This window comes from Tachyglossus aculeatus, chromosome 26 (assembly GCF_015852505.1).
Source record: "Tachyglossus aculeatus isolate mTacAcu1 chromosome 26, mTacAcu1.pri, whole genome shotgun sequence".
NCBI classification, from domain to species: domain Eukaryota; kingdom Metazoa; phylum Chordata; class Mammalia; order Monotremata; family Tachyglossidae; genus Tachyglossus; species Tachyglossus aculeatus.
The window spans coordinates 6,897,404-6,917,554 of NC_052091.1; the positions used below are offsets into that span (position 1 = coordinate 6,897,404).

General features: G+C 48.8%; 1 protein-coding gene across 1 annotated transcript; it reads left to right on the plus strand.

Moving 5' to 3' along the window:
* Nucleotides 1–3,993: 3,993 nt before the first annotated feature.
* On the plus strand, nucleotides 3,994–19,581 carry LYSMD2 (LysM domain containing 2). Its single transcript, XM_038767196.1, has 3 exons — nucleotides 3,994–4,221; nucleotides 7,761–8,089; nucleotides 18,779–19,581. The coding sequence occupies exons 1-3, from the start codon at nucleotides 4,000–4,002 to the stop codon at nucleotides 18,828–18,830; spliced, it is 603 nt and encodes a 200-aa protein (XP_038623124.1). The 5' UTR covers nucleotides 3,994–3,999; the 3' UTR covers nucleotides 18,831–19,581.
* Nucleotides 19,582–20,151: the final 570 nt, after the last annotated feature.

The window sequence follows — 20,151 nt, forward strand, 5'->3', positions numbered from 1 at the left end:
GTACTAAGCGCTTGGGAAGTACAAGTTGGCAACATATAGAGACGGTCCCTACCCAACAGTGGGCTCACAGTCTAGAAGCGCTTAGAACAGTGCTTTGCGCATAGTACGCACTTAATAAATGCCATTATTATTATTATTATTATCCTAACTCCGAGGAAGTGGGCCCGAGCACTCCAGTCCTGGGATCCCTGGGCTGGGGGTGGATGGATGGGTGGATGGATGGATGGATGGATGGTTGGATGGATGGATGGATGGATGGATGGCTCGTGGGGCTTAGGTCATGGGTGGTTTACTCAAAGGCACATGTCCTTATGACTTGGCTCTCAGCAGGGCCACTTGGGAGGAAGTTATTGGGGGGGGATTCCCCTGCCCCTTGGGAGACCGGCTGGGTTGGAAGCCCCTGCCTACTCTGGGTAACTTTACTTCCTTCTGCTGACCTTGGGTTAGCCTGACCTGCCCTGGGGCTCCTGCTCCTCCTCTGAGAAAGTTTTCCTGGAGGTGGAGGAGGAGGAGGAGAAGATAAAGGGAGTGGGGGGAGAGAAAGAGGAGGAAGAAGGGGATGAGGAGAAGGGGGAAGAGGAGGATGATGATGATGAGAACAAGGATGAGAAGAAGTAGAAAGAGGAGGAGGAGGAGGAGGAGGAGGAGAGTTCCCTGGTGGGATGAGGGAAGATCTCAGTGGGTAACCTGAATGAGTCTCTCCACCCTTAGGGCCGGCTTTAGGCCCTGACCAGGTTTTCAGTGAAAGGAAGATAAGGTGGAAGAAAAAAACAGATGGGAAGGGAATTTCTGGGCAAGACCACTGGTGCCCAGGGCCCACGTCCTTCTCACACCTATGAGAAGGGAGTGGTGGGGGTTGGGGGGGGGATGGGAAGGGAGAGGGGGATACATTCATTCATTTAATCATAAGTGTGGCTCTGTGGAAAGAGCCCGGGCTTTGGAGTCAGAGGTCATGGGTTCAAATTTCGGCTCCGCCACTTGTCAGCTGTGTGACTTTGGGCAAGTCACTTAACTTCTCTGTGCCTCAGTTACCTCATCTGGAAAATGAGGATTAAGTCTATGAGCCCCATGTGGGACAACTTGATTACCTTGAATCTACCCCAGCGCTTAGAACAGTGTTTTGCACATAGTAAGCACTTAATAAATGCCATTATTATTATTATTATTATTTATTGAGTGCTTACTGTGTGCAGAATACTGTACTAAGCACTTGGGAGAGTACCATAAACAGTAGACACATTCCTTGCCCACAACAAACTGAGGGTCTAGATGGGGAGAGAGAAGGGGGAAATAGGCCGGAGGGAAGAAGGATGGAAGGATGGAGGAGGAGAGGAGGGTGGAGGGAGATTCATTCATTCATTCATTCATTCAATCGTATTTATTGAGCATTTGTTGTGTGCAAAGCACTGTACTAAGCACTTGGGAAGTACAAATCGGCAACATATAGAGACGGTCCCTACCCAACAATGGGCTTACAGTCTAGAAGAGGGAGAGAATAATAATAATAATTGTGGAATTTGTTAAGCGCTTACTATGTGCCAGGCACTGTACTGGAGCTGGGGGGGAATACAAGGAGATCCTGTCCCACATGGGGATCACAGTCTCAATCCCCATTTTCCAGATGAGGGAACTGAGGTCTAGAGAAGTGAAGTGACTCGCCCAAGATCACCCAGCAGACAAGTGGCAGAACCGGAATTAGAACCCAGGACCTCCTGACTACCAGGCCCAGGTAGACGGAGGAGAGTGGGAAGGAGGTGAGGGGGGAGGAGGGGGAGGAGGGAGAGGATAATGATAATAATAATAATAATAATAATGGTTTTTGTTCATTCATTCATTCATTCAATTGTATTTATTGAGTGCTTACTGTGTGCAGAGCACTGTACTAAGCGCTTGGGAAGTACAAGTTGGCAACATATAGGGACGGTCCCTACCCAACAGCGGGCTCACAGTCTAGAAGGAGGAGACAGATAACAAAACATATAAACCAAATAAAATAAATAGAATAAATATGTACAAGTAAAATAAATATTTGAGAAGCAGCGTGGCTGAGTGGCAAGAGCCCAGTCTAATCCCGACTCCTCGCCTTGTCTGCTGCGTGACCTTGGGCAAGCCGCTTCAGTTCTCCGTGCCTCAGTGACCTCACCTTTCTAAATTTATTCTCAGAAAGAAACCGCAGCAATTCTTGCTCTTCCGGACGTTGCTTGCCAAGAGGTCGAGATTCCAGAAGTTCTTTTTCTCCTTGGGCCGTCCGCATGTGGTGTGATGTTAAAAGGTCCAACGCTTCAAAGCAGTAGACGTCGAGCTTCAAGGCTTCTTTGTAGCTATGTGTGGGGAGGGTTTTATTCTCAAGGGCGTCGGAGCTTTTCCCTCGTAAAAGACAAATAGAGCTCTTGATTGAGGACTGGGATGTTTCCCAGTCGGAGGAGTTTTTCAAGCCACTTTTATCCTTCGAGTATTTTTCCAGTAATCTTGGTTCTTCCATGTCAAGGATACCAAGGCCTTGCTGGGGTTCTTGAGTTGCATAATGACACCTAGCCTCGAGATCTCGACAGGTTTCAGATGATTTGTCCAGTTTGCGTGAACGAAGATGGTGGGCTGCCCTGGGATGCTGAGCTGTCGGGTAGAGACACACTGAGCCAGCCAATAAAAGTCCTGGGGCTCCTCCTCATCCTCATCATCATCAATCGTATTTATTGAGCGCTTACTGTGTGCAGAGCACTGTACTAAGCGCTTGGGAAGTACAAGTTGGCAACACATAGAGACAGTCCCTACCCAACAGTGGGCTCTCATGAGAGAGCGAGGCTACTTTGTGGGCCCAAAACAGGGCACTTTGATATTGCTGCTGGTCTAGGTACTGGCGGACGCGCCTTCTCAGCTGCTCCTGGTTCATTGTCTCGCGGGCCCCAAGGTGTTAAGCGCTTACTATGTGCCAAGTACTGTTCTAAGCGCTGGGGTAGATACAAGGTGATGAGGTTGTCCCACATGGGGGTCCCCGTCTTCATCCCCATTTTACAGATGAGGGAACTGAGGCCCAGAGAAGTGAAGTGTCTTGCCCAAAGTCAGAGAGCTGGGAGAGGAGGGAGGTGGGGAGGAGGAGGATGGAGGGAAGGAGTCAGGGGAGAGAGAGGAGGAGGATGGGGAGGAGGGAGAGAGGCGGGGGGAAAGGAGGAGGAGAAGGGGGAGGAGGGGGTTGGGAGAGGAAGGAGGCAGGAAGGGAGATGGGAGGGAGAGGAGGAAGAAAGGAAAGGGGGGAAGGGAAGCAGGATGGGGGAGGGTTCTAGACTGTGAGCCCACTGTTGGGTGGGGACTGTCTCTAGATGTTGCCAACTTGGACTTCCCAAGCGCTTAGTACAGTGCTCTGCACACAGTAAGCGCTCAATAAATACGATGGAAAAAATGAATGAATGAATGAATGAGGGAGGGAGGCGGGGAGGAAGGGGGAGGGAGATGGAGAGGGGGAGGAGGAGGAGGGAGGGGGGAGGCAGGGGGTGGGGAGGGGGAGGGAACGAGGGAGGAGGGAGATGGGGAGGGAGGAGAGAGGCGGAGGAGGATGGGGAGGGAGAGGGGGAGGAGGAGGAGGAGGATGGAGAGGAGGGAGGTGGGGGAAGTGGGAGGGAGATGGAGGAGGAGGAGGGAGAGAGGCGGGGCGGAGGATGGGGCAGAGAATGGGGGACAGGGAGGAGGGGGATGGGGAGGAGGAGGGAGGTGGGGGAAATGGGAGGGACATGGAGGAGGAGGAGGGAGAGAGGCGGGGCGGAGGAGGAGGGGAAGAGGATGGGGAGGAGGGGCAAGTGGGAGGCAGATGGAGAGGGGGAGGAGGAGGAGGGAGATGGAGAGGGGGAGGAGGAGGAGGAGGAGGAGGGAGAGAGGCGGGGCGGAGCAGGGGGAAGGGAGGGAAGGAGGGAGGGAAGAAGGGAGGGAGGGAGGAGCCGCCCCTTGTGGCCCGGGCGTTGTGTCGGTGGTGGTCTCTGGTGGGTTGCGGGCCCCATCGATCGATCGATGCGGGCCGCGGGCGGGGCGCCGTGGGGGCCGGAGCCCGGCCAGGGGGAGCTGAGCCCCGTGCTGGCGGCCGCCCGGCCCAGGCCCCGCTCCTACGGCAGCACGGCCCCCGCCGACCCCGCCCGCCCCCCCGGGCCCCGCCCCGGGCCCCCGCGCAGCCTGCAGCACAGGGTGGCCACCGGAGACACCCTGCAGGGCATCGCCCTCAAGTTCGGGGTCACGGTGAGTAAGGGGACCCCCACCCTCTTCATCCACCACCACCCCCCTCGCCCCCCGGACCGCCCCCCACTCAGCCCACACCAGAGTCCGGTTCATTCGTTTTAATCGAATTTATCTTTATAATAATAATCATGGCATTTATTAAGCGCTTACGATGTGCCAAGCACCGTTCTAAGTCTAAGCACTGGGGAGGTTACAAGGTAATCAGGTTGGCCCACTAGGGGCTCACAGTCTTCATTTATGTATTTTATTTTATTTATTTATGTTACTTGTAACTATCTATTCTATTTATTTTATTTTGTTAATATGTTTGGTTTTGTTCTCCGTCTCCCCCTTCTAGACTGTGAGCCCGCCGTTGGGTAGGGACCGTCTCTAGATGTTGCCAACTTGGACTTCCCAAGCGCTTAGTACAGTGCTCTGCACACAGTAAGCGCTCAATAAATACGATTGATTGATTCATCCCCATTTTACAGATGAGGGAACTGAAACCCAGAGAAGTGAAGTGACTTGCCCCAAGTCACACAGCGGACAGTTGGCGGAGCTGGGATTTGAACCCGTGACCTCTGACTCCAAAGCCCGGGCTCTTTCCACTGAGACACGCTGCTTCTCTAGGGAATGGAGAGACTTAGTCTTAGTCTCTTCATCCACCAGCCCACTCCCCCCTGGACCTTCCCCCACTCAGCCCATACCAAAGTCCAGTTGATTCATTTTAATCAAATTTATTATTATAATAATAATGATGACATTTATTAAGCGCTTACTATGTGCCAAGCACCATTCTAAGCGCTGGGGAGGATACAAGGTGATCAGGTTGTCCCACGGGGGCCCACAGCCTTCATCCCCATTTGACAGATGAGACTAAGCGCTTGGAAAGTCCAATTCAGCCATAACGAGAGACAATCCCTGCCCACAGCAGGCTCACGGTCCAGAAGGGAGGAGACAGACAGCAAATCAAGTATAAACAGGCAGCAGTAACATCATTAAGAATAATAATAATAATAATGGTATTTGTTAAGCGCTTACTATGTGCCTTTCTAAGCGCCAGGGAGGCTATAAGGTGATCAGATTGTCCCACGTGGGGCTCACAGTCTTCATCCCCGTTTTACAGATGAGTGAACTGAGGCCCAGAGAAGTGAAGTGACTTGCCCAAAGTCACACAGCTAAGTGGCAGGGCTGGGATTTGAATCCATGACCTCTGACTCCCAAGCCCGTGCTCTTTCCATTGAGCCACGCTGCTTGACCAGCGTGGCTAATTCTATTATCGAGAAATAGAATTATTGCCCCCCACCTTCCCCGTTTTGGGGTACGTGTGTGTTTTAAAAGCGTCTGGCCCCTGAAACCCCCCACCCCGGGTCACACTGATGCCAACCTCCAGGCTCTCGGGGGGCCCCGTGGGCCCGGCCCACCGGAACCATCCACCCTTAGTCGAGGCGCAGATTTTAACATCGTTTTCTCTCTGATGAAAGAGAGGATGTGGTCTCACTTCAGCTCTACGCCCTGATTTGATCTGGCCTGATAGGAGCAGCACATGTGCATTCACTCCATCATATTTATCGAGCACTAACTGTGTGCAGAGCACTGGACTAAGCGCTTGGGAGAGGACGATCCAACCACAAAAAGTCACATTTCCTGCCCACGAGGAGATGTAGGCCTCTCTGTGACACCCTCACCCACTCCTGGTTGTGTTTCTGGCCCTGGGGTTTCCTTCCTGTGTTCAGAAATGAAATGCTACCCGGCAGCCTTCCCGGAGGCGAGGCAATGTGACACCTGTTGCTAGGCAACGGGACAGGTGAGCTGTCGTCCTTATTAGAAGTTCATCCTCTCCTCCAGCCCCAGACTGTAATAATGATATTCAAAGTGCTTGTGATCTCTGTTAAGCGCTTCCAACATGCCAGGCCCTGTACTAAGCGCTGGGGTGGATGCAAGGAAATCGGGTTGGACACAGTCCCTGTCCCACGTGGGGCTCCCAGTCTTCACCCCCGTTTTACAGAGGAGGGAACCAAGGCAGAGAGAGAAGTGAAGCCTGAGGCGTTTCTCCCGAGATGAAGATCACAGTTTCTTTAGGAGCTGTTCACTTTTCTGGAGAACCTCAGAGAAGTCAGCGCGGCCTAGTGAAAAGAGCACGGGCCTGGGAATCGGATGTCCTGGGTTCTAATCTTGGCCTCCGTCACTCCTCTGCTGTGTGATCTCGGGCGAGTCGCTTCGCTTACCGACGCCTCGGTTACCTCATCCGTAAAATGGGGACGAAGACTGTGAGCCCCCTGTGGGACACGAACCACGTCCAACCTGATTAAACTGTACGTACCCCGGCGCTTAGTACAGTGCCTGGCATATAGTAAGTGCGTAACAAAATATCAAAATAAGACCAGGGATTCACAGACTGCAGCCCTTAGACCAAATACCTCTTGAGATGACGCTTCTGTGTGACCCAGAAATGGGAAATTATAATGAGAACATTGTAGCATAATGTATTTAAATGAGGAAAATGTTTCCAAACATAGATATCAGATGAAAAGCAACTGTCGAGAGAGTATGTATCAACAATAATAATCACTGGGGTATCTTTTCAGTGCTTACTATGTGCCAAAGCACTGTAGTTGGCAGTGGGGTAGATACAAGATGATCGGATGGACGCTGGGCTGGCGAATCGGCCAATCGGTGCTATCGATTGGGTGCTTACCACGTGTGCAGTTCAGTATGTTGTAGACGACCATTGTCACCAACGTACAGGGGTTCCTAAAAGAGGACCCCCTCCCGCCCCACTGTCACACAGCGGTCACGTGGTAGAGCCAGGATTAGAATCCAGCTCCTTCTGAATCCCAGGCCTGTGCTGTAGCGACTAAGCCATGCCGCTCTTATCTGGACGATTGATTGATTGATTGATTGATTGGCCTCTCCCCCAACGCTTACCACGGTGTTTGGCACCTAATAAGTACTTATCACAAACACGACCGTTATAATCATCATCATCATCATCAATCGTATTTATTGAGCGCTTACTATGTGCAGAGCACTGTACTAAGCGCTTGGGAAGTACAAATTGGCAAAAGATAGAGACAGTCCCTACCCAACATTGGGCTCACAGTCTAAAAGGGGGAGACAGAGAACAAAACCAAACATACTAACAAAATAAAATAAATAGAATAGATATGTACAAGTAAAATAAATAAATAAATAAATAAATAGAGTAATAAATATGTACAAACATATATACATATAATACATATACATACATACATATTCATATAATGATAATAATAACAATGATGATGATGGTATGTGTTAACTCCTTACTATGTGTCGAGCACTGTTGTAAACTCTGAGGTAGATACAAGCTAATCAGGTTGGACACGGTCCCCGTCCCACATGGGGCTCACAGTCTTCATCCCCATTTTACAGATGAGAAACAAAGTGACTCACCCAGGGTCACCCAGCAGACAAGGGCAGAGCCGCGATTAGAACGCAGATCCTTCCGACTCCCGGGACCGTGCTCTATCCACCCTGCTTATCGACTTATGGACTCCTTTTTTTTCTCCTTTCAGATGGAACAAATCAAAAGGGCAAATAAACTGTTTACCAACGATTGCATCTTCCTGAAGGAGACCTTGAACATCCCGATGCCTCTCGAGAAGCCGTCGCCGTTCAACGGACTCGACTCCCTGGATTCCCCCGACGGGGAACCGCCCGCGGATCCCTGCCCCTCAGCCGAAGACGCAGCTCCAGGTGGCGGCCGCTTCTCTCCCAGCCCTCAGATCCAGGAAAATGCGGCCGGCCAAGCCGAGGAATTGTCCGCCAAAGATTTCCTGCGGAAGCTGGATCTGCAGATCAAACTGTCCACGCAGGCCGCCAGGAAGCTCAAAGAAGAGAGCAGGTAAAACCAACAACGGGGATGGTGTGAGGGGGGACTCGGTCATGGCGGTGTCTCCTTCGAGGACTTTTGCTGAGCTGAATCTTCTCCTAGTCCTGTTTCTGGGCTTCTCTTCGGTCAGGCCCTGGGCCTTATTAATTGAGCACCTACTGAGTGTGGAGAGGCTGAGAGAGGCCTTCGGACGAGACCCCTCTAGACCGTAAGCTCGTTGCGGACAGGGAACGTGTCCGATTTTTGTTCTATTGTCCTCTCCCAAGAGCTTAGTACAGAGCTCCGCACACAGTCAGCGCTCAATGAGTACAATTGAATCGAATGAACGAATGAATGAATGAAAAGCAGCGTGGTTCAGTGGAAAGAGCACGGGCTTTGGAGTCAGAGGTCATGGGTTTGAATCCTGGCTCCGCCACATGTCTGCTTTGTGACCTTGGGCAAGTCACTTAACTTCTCTGAGCCTCAGTTACCTCATCTGTAAAATGGGGATTAAGACTGTGAGCCCCACGTGGGACAACCTGATCACCTTGTAGCTCCCCAGTGCTTAGAGCAGTGCTTTGCACATAGTAAGCGCTTAACAAATGCCATCATTATTATTATTAAGGCCCCAAAATAGGCTAAGGAAGCTTCGCTTAATGCTCTTTGGCCACGGAGGGGAAGAACAGGAATGGCGGAACGGGCTTTTCCCTGACGGGGGACACCTCTGTTTGCCCAGAGTAGAAGTTTCCCAATTCATAGGCGCTGCCCTTGTCTTCAGATAGAGATTTTTATTTATTCATCTCTTATTTATCCATGTGCACATTCCATTTTCGTTCAGCTGTTTCTTTCTGATGTTTGCGCTCCCCTCACCTTCTTTTAAGGTAAACGCTTACTATGTGCCAGGCACTGTACTGAGTGCTGGTCTAAATACAAGTCACTCAGGTTGGACACAGTCCCTGTCCCACGTGGGGCTCACTGTCTTCATCCTCATTTTACAGTTGAGGGAACCGAGGCCCGGAAAAGTCGGCGACTTGCCCAGGGTCACACAGAGCAGACAAGTGGTGGAGCCGGGATTAGAGCCCGGATCCTTCCGACTCCCGGGCCTGTGCTCTGTCCTCTATACTGTGTTGCTTCTCTGTAGGAAACCCACAGACCAAAGCGACTGGCAAATAGCAGGCATAGGAGGCTATTTCAGGAAGTGGTTCTCTTCTAGCAGGATGAAGTAACGGAGTGGGGTTTGGAAACAAATGAAAATCCAAAGGAAAAACTTACGTATAGATATAAGGTGTACTGATGATGATGATGATGGTGGTGGTATTTGTTAATTGCTTACTATGTGCCAAGCACTGTTAATAAATGCCATCATTATTATTATTATACAAACTAATCGGGTTGGACACAGTCCCTGTCCCACAGCGGGATCATTGTCTATGTAGGAGGGCCAGCAGGAGTTGAACCCCCCCCCCCCCCCTTTTCCGGATAAAGAAACCAAGGCCCCACAAAGTGAAGTGACTTACCCAAGGTCCCACGGCAGATAGGTGGCAGAGCCGGGATTAGAACCCAGGTCCTCTGATTCCCAGGCCCGGGCTCTGTCCCCCGGTCTGGACTGCAGTGGAGATGGATGCTGCTTCCCCTGAAATTGGACCAAAACTTGATTTGGAGTGCTAAGGAATGGCAGTGGTTCCGTGCGATTTGATGCTGATTTTTCTAGGAAAATCTCTCTTTCTCAGCCTCCCTGAGTCTGGATACGGGGCCTCAGAGGTTTTCTCTCCTCCAGATGTGTCTTAGAGGAGCCACAGTATTTATTGAGTGCTCACTCAGTGCGATGCACTGAACTAAGCGCTTGGGAAAATACAATAGAAACACGAAACAGGGGCCCTGCCCAAATGATGATAATAATAATAATAATAATGGTATTTGTTAAGTGCTCATTATGTGCCAAGGAAGTGGTGGGGTGGATACAAGGCTGTCAGTTTGGACGTAGTCCCTGTCCAGCATGGGCCTCCCAGTCTAGGTAGGAGGGAGTGGGATTTAATCCTCATTTTATAGATGAGGAAACTGAGGCCCAGAGAAGAGAAATGACTTGCCCAAGGTCACACAGCAGACAAATGGCGGAGCTAGGATTAGAACCCAGCTCCTCTGACTCTCAGACTTGGGCTCTTTCCATTAGGCCACGCTGCTTCTCTGAGAGGGCATATCCCTTTTTCCTCTTATCTGTATCAATCAATCAATCAATCAATCAATCAATCAATCAATCGTATTTATTGAGTGCTTACTGTGTGCAGAGCACTGTACTAAGCGCTTGGGAAGTACAAGTTGGCAACATATAGAGACAGTCCCTCCCAGCAGGGTTTGGGAGGGAAGACAAGGAGTTCAGTCTTGGATGTCTGTAATTTATTCTCTCTCTCCAGAGCACCAACCAGAGACAATGCCCAATTCCCTCCTGCGTATTCTGTACCAGTGCTTAGTACAGTGCTCTGCACATGGAGTTTAGACTCTTTAAAGGGGAGAAGGTGGGCGTATAGTTGAGAGCAGACAGTAGGATCAGACACAATAAGTCGTGAAGCAGAGTGGCCTAATGGATAGAGCCCGAGCCTGGAGGACAGAAAGACCTGAGTGCTAATCCCGCATCTGCCACTCTTCTGCTGTGTGTGACCTTAGGCAAGTCACTACGCTTTCCTGGGCCTCGGTTACCTCATCTGGAAAATGGGGATTAAGACTGCGAGCCCCATGCGGGACAGAGATTGGGTCCAACCTGATTAGCTTGAATCTACCCCAGCGCTTAGTCCAGTGCCTGGTACATAATAAGCGCTTAAAAAAAACATTAAAAGAAAAAGGTGCAGTTGAAGACCTATGTAGACCCAAGAGCCGAAGGGAAGCGTAACTCTAAGGCTTGATGCTTAGTGTAGTAATAGTAGCAATAGTGTTTATTGATTGCTTATAGTGTGAAGTGCACTGTACTGAACGCCAGAAGAAAGTACAGAGGTGGGAATTAGACACCGAGCATGCCTCTGCATGTAGGACTGCTGTTTGAAAGCAATCCAAAGGGAGGTTTGAGTTCAGTATACGAAGAACCAGCTCTGAACCACATCCTGCCCTGCTTTTCATTTCTTTGTTCCTCCGCCTTGACTTTCTCTGGTTCATTGGTGTTGCTCTGAATTCACGTCTAATGCCCTACTGGTAGTAGTAATAGTAAAAGAAGCAGCGTGGCTCAATGGAAAGAGCCCAGGCTTGGAGTCAGAGGTCACGGGTTCTAATCCCGGCTCCGCCACGTATCAGCTGCGTGACTTCGGGCAAGTCACTTCACTTCTCTGAGCCTCAGTTGCCTCATCTGTAAAATGGGGATTAAGACCGTGAGCCCCACGCGGGACAGCCTGATTACCTTGTATCTACCCCAGCGCTCAGAACAGTGCTTGGCACGTAGTAAGTGCTTAACAAAATACCATTATTATTATTATTATTAATAGTAGTTGTAGTAATAGTCATCACCATCATCATCATCATCAATCGTATTTATTGAGCGCTTACTATGTGCAGAGCACTGTACTAAGTGCTTGGGAAGTACAAATTGGCAACATATAGAGACAGTCCCTACCCAACAGTGGGCTCACAGTCTAAAAGACTGTCATTCATTCATTCATTCAATTGTATTTATTGAGCGCTTACTGTGTGCAGAGCACTGTACTAAGCGCTTGGGAAGTAGAAGTTGGCAACATATAGAGACGGTCCCTACCCAACAGCAGGCTCACGGTCTAGGAGGGACTCTCAGAGTCGCCCCTGGAGAGTTTCCAGGACTCTACCAGTCTCGAGTGCGGGAGGGAGAGTGGAGCAGAGGCCTACCCATTCCATTCCTAGCTTGGGCAGTGGCTAGCAAATGGCAGGCATCGGCTACAAGTCAAAACTCAGCAGCAGCCTGGAAGAGAGCCAAGGGCGGAGACTCACGTTTACCGCACGGAAGATGTCGATGGTAAACCACATCCCGTATTTTTGCCAAGAAAACTCTCCAGATCCACTACCGGAACGATCGCAGATGGAGAGCGCGGCGTTTAGGGAGAGATGTGTCCATGGCGTCACTGTGGGTCGGAGACGACTCTACGGCATAAGACGAGACAAGATAGGAGTAATAGTGATAGTAATAGTAAGGAGAAGCGGTTTTGCCTAGTGGAAAGAGCCCGGGCTTTGGAGTCAGAGGTCATGGGTTCAAATCCCGGCTCCTCCTCTTATCAGCTGTGTGACATTGGGCAAGCCACTTAACTTCTCTGTGCCTCGGTTACCTCATCTGTAAAATGGGGATTAAGGCTGTGAGCCCCATGTGGGACAACCTGATCACCTTGTAACCTCCCCAGCGCTAAGAACAGTGCTTTGCACATAGTAAGCGCTTAATAAATGCTATAATAATAATTATTATTATTATAGTAAGTGCTTAATAAAAATGCCATCATTAATAAAAATGCCGTCATTAATAAAAATGCCATCATTATCAATCAATCAGTCGTATTTATTGAGCGCTTACTGTGTGCAGAGCACTGTACTAAGCACTTGGGAAGTACAAGTTGGCAACATATAGAGACAGTCCCTACCCAACAGTGGGCTCACAGTCTAAAAGACTTAATAACAATGCCATCATTAATAAAAATGCCATCATTAATCCCTGGTCTGCCACTTGCCTGCTGTGTGACTTTGGGCAATTCATTTCCCTTCTCTGAGCCTTAGTTTCCTTATCTGTAAAATGGGGATTCAATACCTGCTTTCCCTCCCCCTTAGACTTTATGTACCATGTGGGACAGGAGCTGTATCTGACCATATTATATTGTATCCACTCCAGTGCTTGGTACAATGCTTGGCACATTACTGTTATTATTAGGAGGAGGAGAGATAGGAGGAGGAATAGGAGTAGTTTTAATGATATTTGTTAAGTGCTTACTATGTGCCAGACATTGTACTAAGCGCTGGAGTAGATAAAGAAGCAGCAGCATGGTGTTAGTGGATGGAACACATGCCTTGGAATCAGAAGGTGATGGGTTCTAATCCCGGCCCTGCCACTTGTGTGCTGCGTGACCTTGGGCAAGTCACATCCCTTCTCTGGGCCTAAGTTACCTCATCTGTAAAATGGGGTTTGAGACTGTGAGCCCCACATGAGGCCGGGACTGTGTCCAACTCACCTGTCTACATGTTTTGTTCTGTTGTCTGTCTCCCCCTTCTAGACTGTGAGCCCGTTGTTGAGTAGGGACCGTCTCTATATGTTGCCGACTTGGACTTCCCAAGCGCTTACTACAGTGCTCTGCACACAGTAAGCACTCAATAAATGCGATTGAATGAATGAATGAATTTGCATGTATCCACCTCAGCGCTTAGTACAGTACTCTGCACACAGTAAGCGCTCAATAAATATGATTGAATGAATGAATGAATTTGCATGTATCCACCTCAGCACTTAGTACAGTGCCTGGCACATAGTAGGCACTTAAATACCATCATTATTTATTATTATAAAAGATAAACAGGTTGGACACAGTCTGTGGCCCACAGAGGGCTCACAGCTTTAATCTCAGTATGGGCAGGGAATGTGTCTATCAAGTCTTTTATATTGTACTCCCCAGGTGCTCAAGCATTTGCTCAACAAATGCCACTGGTTGATTGATTTTACAGATGAGGAAACTGAGGCATAGCCCTGTGGCCTGTCCACTAGGCCAAACTGCTTCTCAATCTCCCGATCTCCCAATCTCAATCCCTATTTCCCAAACGAGGGAACACAGAGAAGTGAAGTGAGTTGCCCGAGGTCACACAGCAGACAAGCGGTGGAGCTGGCAATAGAACCCATGACCTTCTGACCCCACCCCCACCCCATGGCGGGGGGAATCTGTGTTCTTTCTGCCCACAGTGTAAGACCCCTCTGGAAATAGTAATAGTATTTATTAAGTGCTTACCCTGTGCAGAACACTCTACTAAGTTCTGGTAGAAAATACACCAGCGGGAACTGAAACTGTCCCTTTCCTTCGTGGACAGGGGTGAGGGGATTGGAGACAGACATAAAAGGAGGGATGAAGCATTAAAATTATGGAAAGGTGGAGGGAGAGATCTGCACTCAGAGAATTTTCGGGGGCACGTTGCCAGCCGGCTAATAGGAGAAACAGTGTAGCCTAGTAGATAGAGGATTTAGTGATGGCTTGAATATGTGGGTTGAATGACAGAGGAGTCACGCATAATGCTGAAGTTATAGGCTCGGGAGGAGAGATGGTGGTGCCATCTACAGTGATGGGAAAGTGAGCAGGAGGAAGGGTTTGGGTGGGAAGACCCGAACTTCAGTTTTAGCCTTACTAAATTTGAGGTGACAGGAGGACATCCAAGAACGCATTTTACAGATGAGGTAACTGAGGCACAGAAAAGTAAAGTGACTTGCCCAAGGTCACACAGCAGACAAGTGGCGGAACTGGGATCGGGTCCTCTGACTCTCAGGTATTGGGTATTTCCACTAGGCCTCACTGCTTCTCCACTATGACCTTTGACTCTCATTTTGTGCTTGGCAGGGCGCAAATCCTACTTCATAATTAAGCCATAGTGATCTTTTGCACGTATTTATTACTCTATTTATTTTACTTGTACATATTCTATTTATTTTATTTAGTTAATATGTTTTGTTTTGTTCTCTGTCTCCCCCTTCTAGCCTGTGAGCCCACTGTTGGGTAGGGACCGTCTCTATGTGTTGCCAACTTGGACTTCCCAAGCGCTTAGTACAGTGCTCTGCACACAGTAAGCGCTCAATAAATACGATTGAATGAATGAATGAATAAATGAATAGAGCCCGGGCCTGGGAATCAGAGGACCTGGCTTCTATTCCCGACTCTGCCACGTATCTTCTGTGTGACCTTGGGCAAGTCATTTCTCTGGGCCTCAGTTACCTCATCTGGAAAATGGGGATTAAGACTATGGGCCCTATGTGGGACAGGGGCTGGGTCCTTGTATCTACCCCAGCTCTTAGAACAGTGCGAGGCCCATAGTAATCCCTTAACGAATGCCACTATTATTATTACTAATAACCCTCACCATTGCTCAATGTTTAGTTTTCCCTGCTGTTCAGAAACAGTTGGCCCTGACACAAAACAAATCGCAGAAAAGATCCCGAGTGGAACAACAGAATGGCGCTCCCCCCCCCAAGACTGAAGGTTTAGCCAAAGCCGATGCATGTGACCATAATTATCACAATGATAAAAATGGCATTTATCAAGCCATTTTTCTAGGCCAAGCGCTGTGCTAAACCCTGAGGTAAATAGAGCAGCAAGGCTTAGTGGATTGAGCCGGGGCCTTGAAGTCATCCCAACTCCACCACTTTATCCTCTGTTCGCCTTTGGGCAAGTCACTTAACTTCTCAGGGCCCCCGTTTACCTCATCAATAAAATGGGGATTACGAACGTGAGCCCCATGTGGGACAGGGACTGTGTCCAACCTGATTAGCAGTGCTCAGAGAAGCAGCGTGACTGCTGTTGGGTAGGGACTGTCTCCATATGTTGCCAACTTGTCCTTCCCAAGCGCTTAGTACAGTGCTCTGCACACAGTAAGCGCTCAATAAATACGATTGATTGATTGATTGATTCAGTGGAAAGAACCCAGGCTCGGGAGTCAGAGGTCATGGGTTCAAATGCCGGCTCCGCCACTTGTCAGCTGTGTGACTTTAGGCAAGTCACTTCACTTCTCTGGGCCTCAGTTCCTCATCTGGAAAATGGGGATGAAGACTGTGAGCCCCCTGTGGGACAACCTGATCACCTTGTAACCTCCCCTTCGCTTAGAACAGTGCTTCGCACATAGTAAGCGCTTAATAAATGCCATCATCATTATTATTATTATTATTCTCTGGGCCTCATTTCCCTCATCTGTAAAATGGGGATGAAGGCTGTGAGCCCCACGTGGGACAACCTGATCGCCTTGTATCCTCCCCAGCGCTTAGAACAGTGCTTTGCACATAGTAAGCGCTTAACAAATGCCATCATTATTAAATATTGAGCGCTTCACAATTACCATTTATAAAGGTCGGGGACAGAAAGGGGGAGGGGAAGAAGCACGGCCTGATGTAATTGACTTTGGGCAAGTCACTTCACTTCTCTGGGCCTCAGTTCCCTCATCTGTAAAATGGGGATTAAGACTGTGAGCCCCCCGTGGGACAACCTGATCACCTTGTAACCTCCCCAGAGCTTAGAACAGTGCTCTGCACATAGTAAGCGCTTAACAAATACCATTATTATTATTATTATGTAATTGGCAGGATGTTTTGCTCTTTACCGGGAACAGGGCATCATGGCGGGCTAGTTACTGATTCTCGGTGACTCAGGGCTCTGCAATGTTTCCCCTCAGATCTATTTTGGACCCTGGATGGCAGTGACGCTTCATTATTAATATGCCCTTTCTCTAGCTTCGCCTCCAGAGGATTTACTCGATTGAAGCCACAAAGGTGCTGGCTGCTTCTCAGAAACGGCGGCGCCACGGGTTTGTCACAGACCAGTGTCCGCCTTTCCAGGCCTGGGAGAGGAGCCCGGGCTTGGGAGTCAGAGGTCATGGGTTCAAATCCCGACTCCATGGGTTCAAATCCCGACTCCGCCACTTGTGTATTTATTTATTTATTTTACTTGTACATATCTATTCTATTTATTTTCTTTTGTTAGTATGTTTGGTTTCGTTCTCTGTCTCCCCCTTTTAGACTGTGAGCCCACTGTTGGGTAGGGACTGTCTCTATATGTTGCCAACTTGGACTTCCCAAGCGCTTAGTACAGTGCTCTGCACACAGTAAGCGCTCAATAAATACAATTGATTGATTGATTGATTGTCAGCTGTGTGACTTTGGGCAAGCCACTTCACTCCTCTGTGCCTCAGTTCCCTCATCTGTAAACTGGGGATGAAGACTGTGAGCCCCATGTGGGACAACCTGATCACCTTGTATCCTCCCCAGCGCTTAGAACAGTGCTTTGCACATAGTAAGCGCTTAACAAATGCCGTCATATTATTATTATTATTATTAGGGAGAGAGGTGGCCTGAGGGGTGGAGGTGGAGGGGCCTCTGGGAGAGAGGCCTGGAAAGTAAGCTCCTTCAGGGCAGGGATGACGTTGACCGTGTTGTGCTCTTCCAAGCTCTTAGTACAGTGCTCTGCCCCCCAATAGGTGCTCGGTTCAGTGAGAAGCAGCATGGCCTAGTAGTTAGAGCATAGGCTTGGGAGTCGACAGGACCCGGCTTTTAATCCCGGCTCCTCCGCTTGTCGGCTGTGCGACCTTGGGAGATTCACTTCACTTCTCCATGTCTCCTCTCTCTCTCGGTTGTAAAATGGGGAAATCATTCATTCATTCATTCAATCGTATTTATTCAATCAATCAATCAATTAATCGTATTTATTGAGCGCTTGCTGTGTGCAGAGCACTGTACTAACTGCTTGGGAAGTCCAAGTTGGCAACGTCTAGAGACGGTCCCTACCCAACAACGGGCTCACAGTCTAGAAGGGGGAGACAGACAACAAAACAAAACACGTGGACAGGTGTCAAGTCATCAGCATAAATAGAAGTAAAGCTAGATGCACGAGACTGTGAGCCCCAGTGTTCAAACTGATAAGCTTGTGTGTACCCCAGTGCTTAGTACAGTGCTTGGCACATAGTAAGCACTTAAGAAATATCATTAAAAACGTCAGTATTATCGGTCGATCGAAGTTCCCCTCGTCCTAATCTTCCCCCAGCTCGGCCAGACCTCAGTAGATTTGGGCTAGTCATGGCCCGGACTCACCTCACCCCTCTTTTCTCCCTGCTCTATTCCTCGGGGCCAAAATTTCCCGGTCAGGCGGTCAGTTGTATTTCTTGAGCGCTTACTGTGTGCAGAGCACTGTACTAAGCACTCGGGTAAGTACAATTCATTCATTCAGTCATATTTATCGAGCACATACTATTCATTCATTCTTTCATTCAATCATATTTATTGAGCGCTTACTGAGTGCAGAGCACTGCACTCTGTGTGTGAAGCACTGTGCTAAGCACTTGGGAAAGTACAATTCAGCTTTCCCAGGCAGTCAGTCAGTCATATTTGACTTGACACTTGTCCACATGTTTTGTTTTGTTGTCTGTCTCCCCCTTCTAGACTGTGAGCCCGTTGTTGGGTAGGAACCGTCTCTATATGTTCCCAACTTGTACTTCCCAGGACTTAGTACAGTGCTCTGCACACAGTAAGCGCTCAATAAATACGATTGAATGAATGAATGAATGTTTCTTGAGGGCTTACTGTGTGCAGAACACTGAACTAAGCACTCGAGAAAGTACAATGCATTCATTCAGTCATATTTATCAAGCATGTACTATCCATTCATTCAGTCAGTCATATTTATCGAGCATGTACTATCCATTCATTCATTCAATCATATTTATTGAGCGGTTACTGTGTGCAGAGCACTGTACTCCATGTGCGAAGCACTGTACTAAGCACTTGGGAGAGTACAGTACAACAGTAAATAGAAGCATATGTCCAATCCGGTTTGCTTGTATCCACCCCAGCGCTTAGTACAGTGCCTGGCATATAGTAGGCGCTTAACAAATACCATTATTGTTGTTGTTATTATTATTATTATTATTATTATTATTATTATTATTATTATTATTATTATTATTATTATTCCCTGCCCACAGACAAGCTCGTGGTTTTGGCTGCCTTCCGGGGTTCCGCGGCTCCTGAACCCCCTGTGTTCTGCCGTTTTTTTCCAGAGACGCCGATGCCGCTGACAGTCCTTACGCAGGGTCTTCTTACCACATGTAGCTGGTCACTACACCCCCCCTGCCTGCCCCGCCACACCGCCCCAGGGACGCGGCATCAGGAAAAAATGAATGATCGGGAAGAAACGGATCAGGAAGAAACGGGCCTCGGGCCTCCTCCCGTCCGGCTCTCCTCGCCCGCCTAGGACGGGCCGTCTTTCCGTCTGGAAATGCGTCGAAGCGATGAGTTCCCTTTTGCCTCGTTCTCAGTGTCCGTCTTTCCTGCATCCCTAAAGAGGCCGGGGCCGCCTTTCCCGCCCAGCATCCTCGCACTTGGTGGACTTGGTCCGGAGAGAGCCGGCAGGGACCAAAATCGGAAAATCCCGGTCCGCCCAACGAAAAGGCGTGAGCCTCGCCTGTACCGACTGCGTCCAACCCGACGCGCCTGCATCAACCCCAGCACTTAGAATGATGCCCGGCACGTAGCAAGCGCTTAACAGATACCATCATCGTCGTCAATACGATCTCCGCCGGGCCCAGTCGAAGAAGGTTTTACATGCGTGAAGAGCCCGATCCCGATTCAGTTCTCTATTTTGGAAATGGAGCTGGAAAAGTCTGAGTGGGAGATGAGAAAACAAAAAAAAACCCTCTATGTTTGCCGAGTGCCGGCTCCTATTTTTCTGGAATGAGGGGAAAAAGTACAGCAGCCTATTTTTCCTTTTGTAATGACATTTGAAAAAATAGCTTCTTGTGTGCCAGGTCTGTCGTTTAATTTAAGATACAAGAAAAATTAAAATTAAAAAGTGTAAAAACCAGTTCCTCTGTGAGTGGCTTGTGTCTCCTGGTGTCGTGAAAGGGGAGTCTCAGTTAGGTCACATTGAACTGGTCAATGATGAAATCCTCCTGGGTCATTTGATTAGACTAATTATTCGTTATGTAGAATATTTTAGTAGTGCCGCTAGCAAGATGTTTTGGGATAAGACAGATAATCGCTCTCCCCTACTTCAAACCCTTATTGAAGGCACATCTCCTCCAAGAAGCCTTCCTGGACTAAGCCCTACTTTCCTCTTCTCCCACTCCTTTCTGTGCTGCTCTTACTTGCTCCTTCATTCATCCTCCTTCCCATCCCCAAAGCGCATACATATATATCATTTATTTATCTGTTTATTTTATTAATATCTGTCTCCCCCTCTGGACTGTGAGCTTGTTGTGGGCAGGAGTGTGCCTGTTGTTTCGTTGTACTCTCCCAAGTGCTTAGTATAGTGCTCTGCAGACAGGAAGCACCCAATAAATATGGTTGAATGAATGAATGAATAAGGGAAAGGTGAATATTCAATCATTCATTCGATCGATATGATTGATTGAGCGTTTATAGGGAGCAGAGC

Coding starts and splice junctions, on each gene's coding strand:
- LYSMD2 (XM_038767196.1), top strand. CDS start 4,000: ATGCGGGCCGCGGGCGGGGCGCCGTGGGGGCCGGAGCCCGGCCAGGGG. Junction 4,222..7,760: donor CCCTCAAGTTCGGGGTCACG/GTGAGTAAGGGG, acceptor TTCTCCTTTCAG/ATGGAACAAATCAAAAGGGC. Junction 8,090..18,778: donor AAGCTCAAAGAAGAGAGCAG/GTAAAACCAACA, acceptor GTTTTTTTCCAG/AGACGCCGATGCCGCTGACA.